This window comes from Eulemur rufifrons, chromosome 30, assembly GCF_041146395.1.
Source record: "Eulemur rufifrons isolate Redbay chromosome 30, OSU_ERuf_1, whole genome shotgun sequence".
In the NCBI taxonomy this organism is placed as follows: Eukaryota; Metazoa; Chordata; class Mammalia; order Primates; family Lemuridae; genus Eulemur; species Eulemur rufifrons.
Window position 1 is genome coordinate 48543616 of NC_091012.1, and position 15784 is coordinate 48559399.

At 37.3% G+C, this 15784-nt stretch overlaps 1 protein-coding gene across 3 annotated transcripts in view; it reads left to right on the forward strand.

Moving 5' to 3' along the window:
• The window catches only part of TENM1 (teneurin transmembrane protein 1), a 532730-nt gene that overhangs the window by 379281 nt on the left and 137665 nt on the right, over positions 1-15784 (forward strand). For all 3 annotated transcript variants that reach the window (XM_069463375.1, XM_069463376.1, XM_069463377.1), the window contains exon 15: positions 394-610. In XM_069463375.1, the coding sequence (XP_069319476.1) occupies positions 394-610 (217 nt within the window). The remainder of the gene's footprint in view (positions 1-393; positions 611-15784) is intronic.

Here is a 15784-nt window from a genome sequence, read left to right on the forward strand (position 1 = left end):
CATTGAGGAATTCAAAAGAATTATAAGAAATCATTGCTATTCTGAAGGAATGGTCTCACTCAGGAGGAAGGAAACTTCTAAAGAGTAATACCTAACAGAATACCCAAAATCTAAACTCTAACTGTATAACCTTTATTCTCCAGTTGATAAATGCTGGAGAATTCAGGAAAGAAAGATTTATGAACAAAGTAGTTTGAATTTCTCTGAGGTGCCATATGAACTCAGAGTGAGTGATAATTCATGAAAAACATGTGAATTTAACAAATTCTAAACTCAAAATATGGTTGATTATCTTTAGCTAGAGTCTAGATTTTTCTTCACTTATGCATATTTTAAACTATGTTGTTTCTTTTGAAGCTAAATATCAATATTGGTTTTGGGGTTTTTTTCCAGATGGTTTGACTGACTGTGTAGACCCTGACTGTTGTCAACAAAGCAACTGTTACGTGAGTCCTCTCTGTCAGGGCTCACCAGATCCTCTTGACCTCATTCAGCAAAGCCAACCCCTCCTCTCTCAGCACACTTCAAGACTCTTCTATGATCGAATCAAATTCCTCATTGGCAAGGACAGTACTCATGTCATTCCTCCAGAGATCTCATTCGACAGCAGGTATATATGTATTTATTTTATTCCTTAATGAACAGTGGTCATGTTTTTCCTTAACTGTGAAAGGAAGGTATCTTTTAAAGATCAGGTTACTTCTCATTCCACACAATCCACACTGATTTCTTTTTTAAGACTTCTTTGGAATGCCTAAGCCCTTACCAATTAATTAAGGGAAAAACTCATTTCTAGAGCTTCTGTATCATAAAAGTTTTGTGTTTATGTGTGGGGGGAGGGCCTTTAATGAAAAAAACAACAGGAGGGAAGTATAATTTTTAAATGTATTATTTAGCTTCTGGATTGATTCCTTGAAAAATTCCTAAATTGCAAAAGCTAAATTTTAAGTTTTATTCCATGATGAAAAATGTTTCCATATGAAAGGGTTGGATGAATTTGACATCCTAATGTGAGATGCAAGACTTGTGAAAATCTGTCTTCTAAGAAAGTTCAAATGCATGAATTGTCACTAAAGACCTGAGATCAAAGCCCAACCCACTGGGCAAAGTAATTTTTAAAAATCAACTTACTATATTTTTGTACCCATTAACCATCCCCACTTTATCCCCTGCTCCCCACTATCCTTCTCAGCCACTGGTAACCATCATTCTACTCTGTATATGCATGAGATCAATTGTTTTTAATATTTAGCTCCCACATGTAAGTGAGAACATGCGAGATTTGTCTTTCCGTGCTTGGATTATTTCACTTAACGTGAGGTTCTCCAGTTAAATAGTTAGATAGAATGAACAATATTTGATAGCACAAGAAAGTAACTATAATCAACAATAAGTTAGGGTATACTTTCAAATAACTAAAAGAGTAGAATTGGAATGAATGTTCCTAACACAAAGAAATTATAGATACTTGAGGTGACAGATACCCCAATTACCCTGATTTGATTAATTCACATTGTACACCTGTATCAAAACATCACATGTACCCTATAAAGATATACAACTATTATGTACTCATAATAATTAAAACAAAAAAAATTTAAATTAAAAAAATCAACTTATATGAAATGTAATAACATGAATTTGCTCATTGGTATTCTCTGCTTCATCTTCAGCAGTGATGTGTTTTACTAATTAGCACTAGATGTAGGTATGTCACTAAAGTCAACATTTCCAGGCCCAAAAATGTCCTCCTGTATTCATTCCACAAGTCGATATTTCACTGGTTTCCTAGACTATTGCAAACAGGAATTTAAAAAACACATGGAAACTGTTTGTCTAGGATCTTCTGTCTACATCCCATTCACTCAGTTGCAGCCTGGTGGGAGTTAGCAGTCCCGTAGAATAACTTGGTCAAGAGTTTATATTGATATCGGTGACAATCTAAGAAAATTCCAACTCTATCTTGACCTATACACAGTAGAAAAGGGAAAAAAAGATGTGCATGGAAATCTCAATCATTCAACTCCCTTCCCTTCAGTTGTGTACTAGAACTGTTATTGAAACTTAAAACTTTTTCAATCTTTTTATTATTGTGTAATTCTGACTTTTTAGGTCTCTGGCAGAACTCAAAACCCAAAATGCCAATGCATCACAAGAAAGGGCTTTTCTGCCAGGGGATCTAGTCCAAGTTTGCCTTCTTCCAAGAGATTCAGTCATCCCATTTTGAAGTGTTTCTCTCAGCTCAATAATAATTCTGGGCTAACTTTTGGATGGGGTGTAGTCAAAGTAATTATTTAGATAGTCAAGACTTATTTATTATGTACCAGAAGAGCAAAAAGAACAAAAATTATTTCCATTTATTTTATTTAATGTAGAAGTAAGTCATCAACTCTGTAGCTTTCTCCACGCTTAGAGAGAATTCAGTCTAAAAAAAAAAAAATAGTAAAAGAAATAACAACCTCCATGACATGGAGATGTGTTAAATGACTCACTGAACTCAAGTGAGGGGAGAAAGTCAGGACCTGAGAGAGACAAGAGACAAGTCATTGTGACCCAGAGCAGAGCGTTTGAGCAATAAACTTAGAAAAGGCAGGACAAACTTAAACCCCTGTGGTTCAGCTTCATGCTTCAGCAGTGCTCGCCAGCCGCTCACAGAGTGAACAAAAATATTACTTGTTGTGGTTAGTGCCCTTCTCCTCCTCCTGGTTTGATTGAGTTTTCCTCATTCTTTTGTAAAACGCTCCAAGTTATCATTTGGCTCTGCAAGTTACATTTAAATTCAGAACGATGGGTCTCCTTCATCCAGTAGTCTCGGCTATTACAGATATATTCATTCTGTCAGAAAAGGTGCAGGCCTTTGCCAAGCAAAGTAGCTGAGGAAAAGCAAACTAACTATATTTCCTCTAAAAAAAAACAACACGTGCATTTTTACTTGGGGTATCTTTGAATAAGTGAAGTCCAACTCTGATCACATATATATAAATAATAGTAGTTATAATCTCTTACATCTATATAGGACTCTTTAGCTTACAAAACACTCAAAACATATGTTATTTCATTTTATCCTCACAGTATCCCTGTAAAGTAGATACTAGTATTAGGTGCATTTTCTGTATGTGGAAACTGAGGTTCAGAGAGATTAAATAGTTTGCCCCAAATCACACAGCCAGCAAGTTTGCACTGTAGCAACTCCTGTAACCTTTCCATTATGCCACAGCTGCCCCATTTCAGCATGTCCTTAAATAAGCCTGGTGACGTGGACCAAATTTATACTAGGTAAATGGTATCTGGGTCAACACAAGAAACTTAGAAACCAAGTGATTTTTTAAAATCCAGTTCAATTTAATACATTTCAATGATGTCATTTACAAACTTCAGATTAGTGTTAATGAACTTCTTCATAAAAGAACGCAATTGAATAACTCATGAAATGGGCCTTTTGCTACATGTAAATTGTTCTTGAGTACTTGTTATGTATCAGGTTTTGTACTAAGCTTTTACATGTGTTATCTCATTTAATCCTCATAAAAAACCCTATATGGCAGGTACTATTACTATCTCCACTTTTCAGGTGAAGGAACAAGAACTAAGATGCCAAGTAAGTGACTTGCCCAAGGTCACAATCAGTGGGTGTCAGAGATAGAATTTGAACCCAGGCAGACTGGTGCTGAGAGCCTGATCTATAGACCACTATGCTGACCTCCTTTGGCTACTTAGAAAGCTGGGCTAGCTAACCCTAAAAAGACTTAGGACTCTTGTACTCCCTGACTGTGGAGTTGCTTTCCTCAGACAGATCTAGGACACTTATGTGCCATAATCAGGTGAACCACTTTGCATTTTTGCTTTTGCTGCATAATTGAGAGATGGCTGGGCAGGCAGGCGAAGAAAACATTGCTAAGGGGCTCATTTGCCTACTGGCAAAATGTGACCCATACAGCTGACTTGCTGCTGAGTGTTGCCACCATCAGAAGCCTTTCAAGCTAAAGATGGTGGCATACAGGTGACTAAGTGTTGCAAGGACACACAAAGGTTAAATAACTGTTCATCCTTGTGCATCCAAGGGAGACTAGACTTTCTTGTTCTGAGTTTGCCTGCACTGTCATGAGAGAGCACATGAATATGTACCTTCTGTGCCCCATGATGGTATAACAACAGTGTGAACATGCAGCCTGCCCACAATGCAGCCCTTGGGCAAATGCAACTGAGTTATTACCATTTTTTTTCCTAAATACAATTTACTTTGTAGCCTGAGTTCCTTTCTTTTCTTCAATCTACTCCAAACATGACTACAAAGTAAACCACATATTCTACATGCCCTGTATGACTTATTACTTTTTAATAATGTAAATAGGTGAACAGAAGCATTATTGATCTTCAGTGTCTAAGCATTTAATCACTATTAATAATGTAAAAGGTTTTTATAAATATGTAAAAACAGGAGTACATTAAACTAAATGACAGCAGTAATTTGCAAAGCCAGACATTTCACTCGCCGTCACTAATGGAGAAGTGCATTTAAAAAACAAAATCCTACCAGGGTTAGTGCAACCGCTGACAGCAAGGTCTGGCCAAACTCATTTGTTTGTTTTATAACCACGAGAGGCTGATCCCCACATCAATCCACGTCAAGTGTCTATATCAGAGGTTGCTTCAAATCAGCCCACAGATGTATTTTGTTTGGACTGACATTTAGAAATCATAAAAATCAGAATATCTTCCTTCTCTAAAAAATTTACACAGCTTTGCAACCCTGGGCCCATGGGCATGGCATAGGTTGTCTAGAGCTGAGGATCAGCTGCCCTTCTGGATGGGACATGACATGCCTCTCCAGGTCACCATTCATTGTTTCCCTTACACCTGGCTCACTTCCCTGATTTTCAGAGTCATGCCTGGCCCTGCTGGCATCTGAGTTTGTGACCTCTGGTCTGCACAGTTTCTATAACTTTCCTAGGAAAAATCTTACATGTTTTTTTTTTCTTTCTTATCTCTTTCCCTGAGAGCCTTCAAATATCCAATATTACCCTTTCACCTGATTTTTAAACCTTTACTATGCTGGTTTAAAAAGAGAGAAAAGATGACTGAACATGAGATAAAATCACATTAATGGAACAATATTTCTACCCTTAGTTTTTGCTGCAGTACCTGTGTATACCTCATGAATAAGTTAGTGTGCACTCTGCCTCACACCTTAAGCTAATAAACTCCTCTGGGGCAGTGAATCTTAACCTATTATGTCTTACATTGCACCAATCTTAGTATCAGATAATCCAGGTCCCACCATAGTAGAAATAAAAAGTATACTTTTTACTAGAAGAATGTGTATGTTGATAGGCATTTATTATGTTTATCACTTAGAATAAATTTTCAGAACAGTTTAAAGATCTAAAAATTCACAAAAGTCTTGCTGAATGCAGTTGTAGTGGCCTCTTCTGATCAGCTTGGTGGAATGTCTACCCTTAGTTGAAAATTTCTAAAATGGGGACCAAACTTAGTACAACACTAAGCACATAACAGCAGTGTTAACAGGCTAAAAAATGAAGAGGTTAAACAAGATAATGCGGATTTTCTAGTGCTAACTTTCTATGGAGTTGCTATATCTCAATTTCTTGTTCACACTGGGATGTACAATATTGATTAGCTCTGAATTGTTCTCATTGCTAAATTTGAAGTTTTATGAGGACAAGGACCAAGTCTGATTTGTTCTCTCCTTGTTTTGAATATCTATTGCTGGGTAGCAAATTATTCCAAGCAATGGATTAAAACAATTTAGTATTATTATGACTCACGATTCTGTGGGTCAGACATTCAGACAGGGCGTGGACAGCATGGCTTATCTCTGCTCCATGATGTTTGAGACCTTAGTTGGGATGATTCAAATGGCTGGGGACTGGAACAGCTGGACAGCAGCTGGGAATCTCTCTATATACAGCCTCTCTATTTGGCTACTTGGGCTTCCTCTGGCATGGTAGCCAGCCTTGGGTTTTTCAGAGCTCTTATATGGTGGCTCAGGGCTCCAAGGGTGAGCATTCCAAGAAACATGGAATGAAGATGTCGGTCTCTTATAGCCTGGGTCCAGAAATTGTCACAGTGTCACTTCTGTCATAAACCATTGGTCAAAGCAGCCACAGAGCTTTCCCACATCAAGGGGAAGGACATAGATCCCACTTCTTGATGAGAGAAGTACCAAAGAATTTTTGACCATCTTTAATCTACCATACCACTATATCCCCAGATCCTAACACAGTACCTGGCACAGAGTAGGTAAAAAATGAGTGAGTGACTAAGTGGCTTAGTTGTAGTGATTTTAAAGTGCAAGTGCCCTTCTCACATTTGCTAATGAAAAACTCATCTCGGTTGCCTCAAATAAGCCAATTCCCAAATGTGGAACCAGCCTAAAGGTAAGATTATAGTTGTCCAAATAGCACAGGCAGAAAATTTATAAGAGATGAAGTGATTATATAGCAGTAGCAAAGTAATTACTCTTTTTTTAACTTATGAGATATTCCACCACTGTCACAGCCTGCCAATAATTGACATCATTTATGACTTTGTATAAGCATCAATAATTCTCCCTTCCTTCAATGGGCTAGATAATCAAAATTTAGTACCAAGAAAAAATTAGAAAATAAGGAGAAATATCAGGAAGTGAGAAGGAAGAATGCTGTTAACTGGCTCACTTTGGTATGTGTCATTATTCCGTCTCATGAGAAAACCAAAGAGAAGTGCCCTAAAACAAATTGAGGGACTACAAATGCCTACTTCCCCAAGCCTTTGTCCTCCTTTACTACACCCTACTCAATAATAAAATCTTGATTCTTGCTCCTGATTAGCTGTGATACCTGGTAATAACCATAATTATTTATCATAACTTGTTTAATAAAACATGCTTTTCTGTACTTAGTTGAGCTGAGAATTTATGCCATTTGAAATCCTGTAAATGGCAGAACAAGTTATTGACTCAAGACTGAAGTCAAAGGAAGGTTGCAGGAAGATGGTCATTGCTGCAGAAGCTGCTAATCTTGAATAAAGTCTGAGACTTAAGAATAAACATACTTGACAGATACTAGTTACTGTTTAAGTATATGTTTTATTAAAATATTAATATTTCCAGAGTAACTGAAGACTTTAAGTCCTCAGAAGGAAAGAGCAGAGATATCAGACTCCTCTGCCATTCTTAATGTAATAATATCCTGCTAGCTATTCATTTTTCAAGAGTGATGAAGGATATGTACTCATTCATTCATTCAGCAGATATTTCTTGGCTACCCACTCTGCCAGGAACTGTGCAGATGGAGGTAAACAACAGAAACACAGTCCCATTATTAACAGAGATTACATTCTAGAGGCAGAAGCAGTCAAAACATCAAGTAAATACACAAATAATTAAAATAATTATGAATTGCAATAAGTTCTGTGAATCATGGAACATCAGGTTTCTAAGGGAGCTTGGAGTTCATCAACTCATGAGTCTCAAATTCAACTGCTTTGATGGGGCAGAAAGGTAACCAAAATTGATAGAAGACAAGAGGTACTCTAGCAAATAGGACAAAGTTCATTAAACAATTATAGAGGTGAAACTGACCTGGAAGCTTTCAGCAATAACCCAGAGATGGGACTAATTGACTCAGGTGAGCATGAAGAGCTGCTAAAATTAACACACGCAGGAGGCTATTGATGACTTGCAAGACAAATACAAAGCTTATTTAGACAATGAACAGCTTAACGATGTGCAAGCAGTTTCGTCCCTTGACATTTGAGGCTATAAATAATTTTTTCTACAACTTAAAATGTTTGTACTGAACAGATAAATTCAAGGAAGAAAGCAATTAATCATCCAAAAAAAAAAAAAAAAGAAACATTTACCGGAATAAAAACAATTCCCATTAACCACATTTTGGTGTCATTTATAACAATAGATCCTACAGTTTCTTTTAAAATAATCCATATTGGGGAAGATTAATCATTTCATTCTTGAGATTTCTAAACATTGTAATGTTTACTTGGTCCATTTTTTTCATTCAGTGATAGGCACTGTCCTAGGTGTTTGCCTCTAGCAGGCAATCTCTTCTCCATACAGTCTAATGAGGAAGACAGACAATAATTAAAAAAAGTAAATGTCAGGAAGGTGTAAGTACTATCAAGTGAGATGAAGAAAGGTTAAGGACAGAGAATGACCATTTTAAACAGAGTGGTCCAGAGAAGCCTCTCTGAGGCGGTGATTCTAGAGCAGAGTCCTCATAGCATAACATTCATCTATATGCTTCATGATCTTGGCATGAATGTTTCTTGCCACCTAGACCTTTGTTCACACAAACTGGAGCCTACCTTTTACTTTTAGGGGCCCAATAAATCAATATTCTGTGACATTATGTGAAATGGAAAGGTAAAACAAACCTTTCTCAAAGAATTACTCCATACTGGTTACTCTACTAGGTTTTACTGATAAATGGATTGGGTGCTGGCCCTCCAGGAATACACTGAGAGAATTTGAGTACTTCACACAAACGGAATAGGATCTAAAAAGAGAAGTCAGCAACAGCCCTAGACCACTTAGTCACGAAAGGGAAAAAAAAAAATAGCAGATCTTCATCAATTAGTGTTGAACCTAAAAGGAATCAAATATTTTAAAACCACTTACCAATTTGGAATTAGAATATTAGAATATTTTAAAGGACACAATGTCATTACAATATGCAAGCAATCACAGAATTAACATTCGTGGTTTTGTCCGTCTACAAGTAACCCCCAGAAAGTCCACAACATAAACATTTGTAATTTTGCTGAGGTACAAATTTGAATCCATATGCTTTGTGTTTAACTTTTTTCATGCATCTGTTAAAGACCTCTAAGTCTATTTGCTAAACACAGATTTTTGTGTATTTTTAATCTAGTAATATGAAAAACATTATACCGAGTACAAAACTAGGGGCTGACAAACACACAATGCAACAATTACTGAATAAATTGAATAGACTAAGGGCTGGGGAAGCTCTTTATAGGGCATCAGCATCCTCTGTCTGTCTTTCCATGTTGCTTTTCCTGAGCAGCCTCCTTTGCTTATCGCCTCTACAGTTGTCCTAAGTGGGAAGTAAGATTGTTGCTACTTGCTAATAAAGTACTTTGATCTAGTTCATGTGAAAGGTGTTATGTGTGTGAAGATGGAATCTCCTGATTTGCAGAAAACTATTTTGCCTAATGCTAAAATTCAGAAAACACATGTTCAAGACACATTTTAAAAATTACAAAGTGCTGAAGGTTCCCAGATTTGTAGAGCTGACTAGCTCCTGAAATCAGCAGTCAACACCTAAAGGTATCAAAAGGAAAGAATGTGTGACTTTCACTTCTTTGCAAATGCTCTTGGGTAAAGAAGAATGAAAAAAATCAGAACACAAATCTTCAAAAGACTGTTCAATTGATTATGTGTAATATCTTAAAACTTAGATACTCTGAGGTGCTTAATAATTATAATTAGTAACAATAGTAGATATCTAAAACTTATCTCAGCATCGGTAGCTATTTTCTAATATTTTATCTATCCTACTTACTAATCAATTAGGATTGAAAGTTAAAAGGCTCAAATCCTTCATATCTACTTCTGCAAGCCATACTATTTGCTTACAGTGACTCTTTAGTTGGTTCTATTATCACATTTTTCCCTAGAGAGGACAAAGTGAATGCAAGTTTGGGGGGGGGTGGGAATGAATGACATATTGTAACTCATCTCTGCTACACACCCTACACATAGAAAGTGCTTAGCAGTTGTTGAATTTCTACAGGTAATGATGTCCTATGGATAGTACCATCTTTGTAGGTGAGCACTTTCTTTTCATTTGTAGCCACATTATTTACATCTTGACTCAGAAAGATCTGAAGTACAGCTCAGGCTCTTTAGAGTCCAGATCTAGAGACTTCCACCCCTCCACCGTGTATGAGCTGTGTTATCTTGAGCAAGCTTTTTAACCTCTCTGAGTCTGTTTCCTCATTTTTAAAATAAGCCTAATAACTGTACCTATGGGGTTATATGGATATTAAATGAAGTAAGGTAAGCATCTGGCCTAGTACCTGACTCATAGTAAATGCTTAATAAAATTTTATTTATACTATATATATTTAATAATTATCAGGGATATATATATATATATGTATATATAAAAAAAACAGAATATAATTTAAAAGGCCAGTTCAAAAGGTGCTCATTTTACTGGGTCATTTTATTGTGATGACATCTTTGTGACGTGATTGGGGAGAGGTCAGGGAAGAACTATTATTCCCACTTTACAGAAAGAGCAAATGAAGCCCAGAGTAATTCTGTTTCTTAGGAAAAGTCACAATGGTGGTTACTAGCAAGCCAGAGCTAAAACACAGCTATGACTAGAGTGAGGCCACACTTTTTCCTCTGTGGAGGGAAGAGTAATCTATGCCCAGGAGATAACCAATAAGAAGGACCTGCCTATATTTAATGACTATCCATTATTTGAAAGGCAGATTCACAGAGAAGTGACAGGAGAGGTTAATGAGGTTAACAAAACCCCATAAGGCTGATTACAAAGATAAACCATTTGAGTAATGTGTAGAATAAGCAAAAAACAAACCAAATTTAAAAAAAAAAAACTAACTTCAGACTATTCAAGAGTTACAAGGGCTTATAGGACAAATATTTCAGGATTCAAATTCTGGACAAAAATAATCATGTGTCTAAATGAAGCAAACTGGCATTTACGCAGTCCTGAAAATGTGACTGTGTCGTCAGTTTTCTTATTGCTTCAAAACACTTGATCTTTTTCCCATTACTTTGGGGATCTCAGGCATCCAAAGCAAGCCTACTTTTGACAAGCAATTACCAGGGCAGATGGGAAAATAGCCACCCTACCTCAGGGTGAGTGGCCCCATTTTGTTTTACTTGAAACATCACTAGCCATGAGGAAAATAATTCTGCTTAAAAAGCTATCTGCATTTTCAATAGAACCACCTTTCCCAGAGTCCTAGAATGTTGATGGCTAATGCTCCCAGCTGCTTTTAATGTTACCCACTTGGTAGGTATTATTTATCTGGGCTCGTGACCAACTGAGTAGGATTAAATCAGCCTGCTATATTTAAGTAAAAACTAATGAGACTTTATTGGGTTTACATATGAACATTTACTGCATTCGCATTTTCTAAACATGAAAACTGGTTTATGCTATAACATTAAGTGTTTTCATGGTGCTGTACCAGGTTAGATAACATATAAAAATAGCATGTATCCTATGGAAACCCCCCAAATATCTGGATATTAGAAACCCCAAATGCATTTAAATTATAAAATACCAAAGAATAATTATATGATAATATATAAAGGAATAATGGGGTTAGTGTGCATAAATTAAGCATTTGAAGAGGACTATTCATTCATTCTTCCTGATCACACAGGTACTGTTTAATTCCCTGAAGTAGTCAATTATCAAACAAAACTCTCATGATGAAAATATAGTAATACACAATCCAGAATGTTGGCTTCTAATAAATTAACTGTGAGGCATCTGTCACACAGGAACCTCAAAGTAGTCACTGAAACCCTTGAAGCAGTGCCATGAGGGTAGGTTGTAAGCATCTTACAACTTCATATAAAAAAAATTGAGTTGAAGTTCTACAAACCTTTCCTGAGCACGTGCTGTGTACACCAAGCACTGGAAAGGACACAGAGAGGAAAATCACAGTCCTTGCCCTGGAGTGGCTATCTAATACAAAAGACAAACAGATCTATAACTGTCATCCAAGACAAGCTGTGACAAGTACAGTAACACAGGTATGAGCACTGTATAGTGAGAATAATAGGAGCAGAGGAGAAATTGACACTTATTTGGGACAGAAAAATGTGGTTAAAAAACATTTCCATTTTATAATCTCTGGATTTGAAGAAACCCCACTGTTCATCTTATAGTCCAGTCACCCCGTTGTCAGTTTCAACATGTCTCCCCAAACCACAGTTGCTGCAAATCCTTTTCCAGAGGTTTATATGGAAGAGTTAAAAATCAGTGCCTCACAGATTTCATAATGGTAAGGTTGTGAACCAGTTGATTTTGCTGCCCTTATATGATTATGCGCCCTGCTTCCCTCCCCAGGAGTTCATACACCTTAATTGGCTGAGTATGTTATGGTCTTGCTTTCCCTAAAGTAGCAGTCCTCCAAGTTTGGTCTTTAGACCAGAAGCATCAGCACCATTTGGGAACTTGTTAGAAATGCAAATTCTTGGGCCCCACACCAGACCTACTGATCAGAAACTCTGGGAATGCAGCCCAGCAATCTGTTTTAATGAGCCCTCCAGGTGATGCTGGTGCACAATCAAGTTGAGAATCATTGGTCTGTACCAGAGAAAGATTATTAGAAAGGACTGAGGACCAATACCACAGTCCCAAAATTACACTCTAAAGAAAAGATCCTTTATTCATTATATTATGGGAGTGGATAACAGGAACATCATAAGCTCTTTGTCCCAATGATTCAGAGGTATTTGCATTCTAATAGAGCCCGCAGAAGCAGCAGTGCTTTGGCTTAAAAGACACAATCTACAACTGTAAGATTTAGGGTATGATAAACTCAACTGGCAGAGAAGTTGTGAGGAAAATCCTCCAGCCACACCTCATATGCAGCAAATTTCTGTCCCTTGGACATTTGAACCAACTGACAACTCACAGTGGAATTTACAGGGCAGGATTCAAACATTAGTGAGCAGAGGATTCATATGACCTCTCCCATCCCATTCCTTCTCAATGCCACCTCTTGACCAGAGCTGTCAGCTGTGGAAAGGATTTCATCTGCTCCCATGGAGAAAACAGCCTAACCTGCTCACCTACTGCTAGATCCCGATTTTGAATGTTACCCTTCAAAGTCTGTTTATGCTCATGTTAGCAACAAAAGCAAATAGCTATAACTTTCCTAGCCCTGAATCTCATTTTCCTTGGAAAGATTTTAATCAGAAATACAATGCGGTAAATTGCATCTTCTTTCAGCAATTTAGTTTTCAGCCTTGTTTTCAAACCAACTTTTGTGCTTGAGGTTAATGTTGTTGCCTGAGGTGTTGAATGAATATTGGAGATTTGACACCAAAGACAAAAAGCAGCAAATAAGGGAAGAGGAGAATGGAACCAAGAGTTGATTGAAGGCTAGGGATAATTTGACTATGCCATGAAAATAGCAGATACAGAATGAATTAGACCTTTTGCATCAGAGCTAACAAGTAGCTTGTTAGTTAAATAAGCCTCTCAGTAAAGTGTATTCTGACTTGCATTCCCTAAGATGCCCTGTTCTTCAGACCAAGCTCCAAACACCTTTCAGCATTTAGTTAAAGTGGAGAAGCAGTTCCTTTGGGTTTGCTGCTTTAGCATAGTGACAGCAGGTAGACAGCTTGGCAGCAGCCTGTATTCTCCAGAGAACAGGAAAAGAGACATTTGTGAGGGGCGATCTTTTTCATGCATGTTTTTAAAGTCACATTGGATATGCCCATCTAAGTTCAAGTTATCTTGCTCTAACCAATAACAGCAGGGAGAGGTTCTCGTTTTTAAAGGTTCAATAAAATAAAGCATCCCATCCATGTCTGTGAATCAAAGGAGAGCCCCAGGCAAAGATGTAAAGCATGCAATGCCTGCCATTGAGAGTATGTGTGTGTGCATGTGCACACAAAACCAACACAAAAAACAGTTACACTGGGCACATACCTACTGTACACATGTGCTGGGCCAGCTTCATGACAATCTAGACAGTAGCTTCTATCATCTGGCTTTAAAGTTTCAGAAGAGTTCTGTATATTATTGAATTGAAAAGGTTTCAGAAAAAGACAGGTCCTTGAAGGGACTAGGACTCGGGTTGAAGGTTGTTTTGATGTGGCAAAAATTTAAGAGCTCAAGATGTTCCCCTAAGAAATTCCAAGGACGGGCCAAGTAGGGCTGACTAATTTTGATGGTGACTTGAGGAAGCCAGGGACTCTCTGGAAGAGGAAACAGGGAGACACTACAATGGAAATAAGGAAAAGCACAGAAAGTAGGATTGTGGTACTATCAAAGACAGACCTTTGCCATCCATACATACCTCACTACTCAGCTGGGACGTAACCTTGGAAAAAGATGAGTTATACAGGTTGCTTTGGATATTAAAAGCATAATCACAACAGTTTATATAAATGGGGGAGAAACTATGTTTTAGTGGCTGTATGAATCAGGAAAAACAAAGCAGATACAAGGGTACCATCCACAATTAGGAAGAAAATTGAGTTTAAAAGCTGGGAATGCACAAAATGGCAGTTGAGCTGAACAAAGTGGCGCAATACACCATACTTGCCAAGAATATTACATCAAGGCTCTCTAATGGCTATTTGGAGCTGATGTAGCCTGAGTAAGTGAGTAGGCTCAAGAGCTTTTTTTTTTCTTTTGAAATGGAGAGTTTGCCTGAGAAGTAGATTTTTTTCTAGGTTTCTGCGTGCAGTGTCAGTCAAAATTACTTGCAAATTAAAAAGGATACTTGAATACTGTCCCAAAATTTAGATAATTTACACTGACACTGGATGACTGATATTGGCCAACGATTAAAGTAAGTACTAGTAATCCAGGAATAAAAGGAGTTAAGAGTAATTCCTCTGAAAAATGGATGACATAGAGTGTGTAAATAATGGGAGCAAATGTGGCAAGATACAGGGAATCTTAGACCATTTAAAGTCTAATACATTACAAAGAGAGTTCAATACTGATAAATGTAGAATAATAAGTTTTATGGGGCTTTATCATATGCTGTAAGTTTGTGTGGATCATAAAATATGAGGAATAAAAAAGTAGGGAAGTTTGAAAGACAAGTCTGTGCGCATTATTTATGAATGATGAAGAGTGAAATGAATGAGAAGAAGAACAGGTAGACAATGTCTTGAATAATGATGACTTTGATGAGTCGTTATCACACAAATCTGTGTGCTTCATAAAATATGAGGAATATTAAGGAGCAGAAGAGTCAAAAGACAAGTCTACTCGGAATGAGATACAGAATGAAGGAAGAGAGGAACACAAGGGAAATGCACAGAATAATGATGACTTTTATGAGGTTTTCACTCACCAGCCTGGATCCTTCATAAATATAAGCCATATAGAAAATAAAAGAGCAGCAAAAAGAAGAGACGGGTCTGTGTCTGTCATAAAATATGAGAAAATAATGCCAACCAGGCTTGACAAAATAAAAACAAAAATAATTGAGCCTAGTACAGCTGTGGAAAGACACAATGTCTAGATTAATGTGAACAAATAAAATGAGTGAGTGTAGAATTGTCTTGTCAGTAGGGAATCAGTAAACACCTAGGTAGGTGTTATTGTTGTAAAGGCCACCTTGTTAACTGGTGGAGGCTTGGCAAGTTCATAATTAACTTCCACCACACTCCCAAAACAGCCAACAGCATTTACAGATCGGAAAACAATGTTTAACTAATTTCTAAACGGTTTGACCTCACTAACACATGGTCCCTTCTCAGCCCCTCCAGATCCAATCCTTGCGTAGTTTGCAGGAGATTTTCTTAAATTGTTTCTGCTTAATCTATTCCTACCCTTGTCAAATATTGCTTTGTAAAGCCCTCTCAAACAGGGGTCCCCAACCTATGGTGAGTTGTATGGTTATTTCATTATATATTACAATGTAATAATAATAGAAATAAAGTGCACAATAAACGTAATAAGCTTGAATCATCCTGAAACCATCCCCCCACTCCCCCGTCTGTGGAAAAATTGTCTTCCATGAAAATGGTCCCTGGTGACAAAAAGCTTGGGGACCGCTG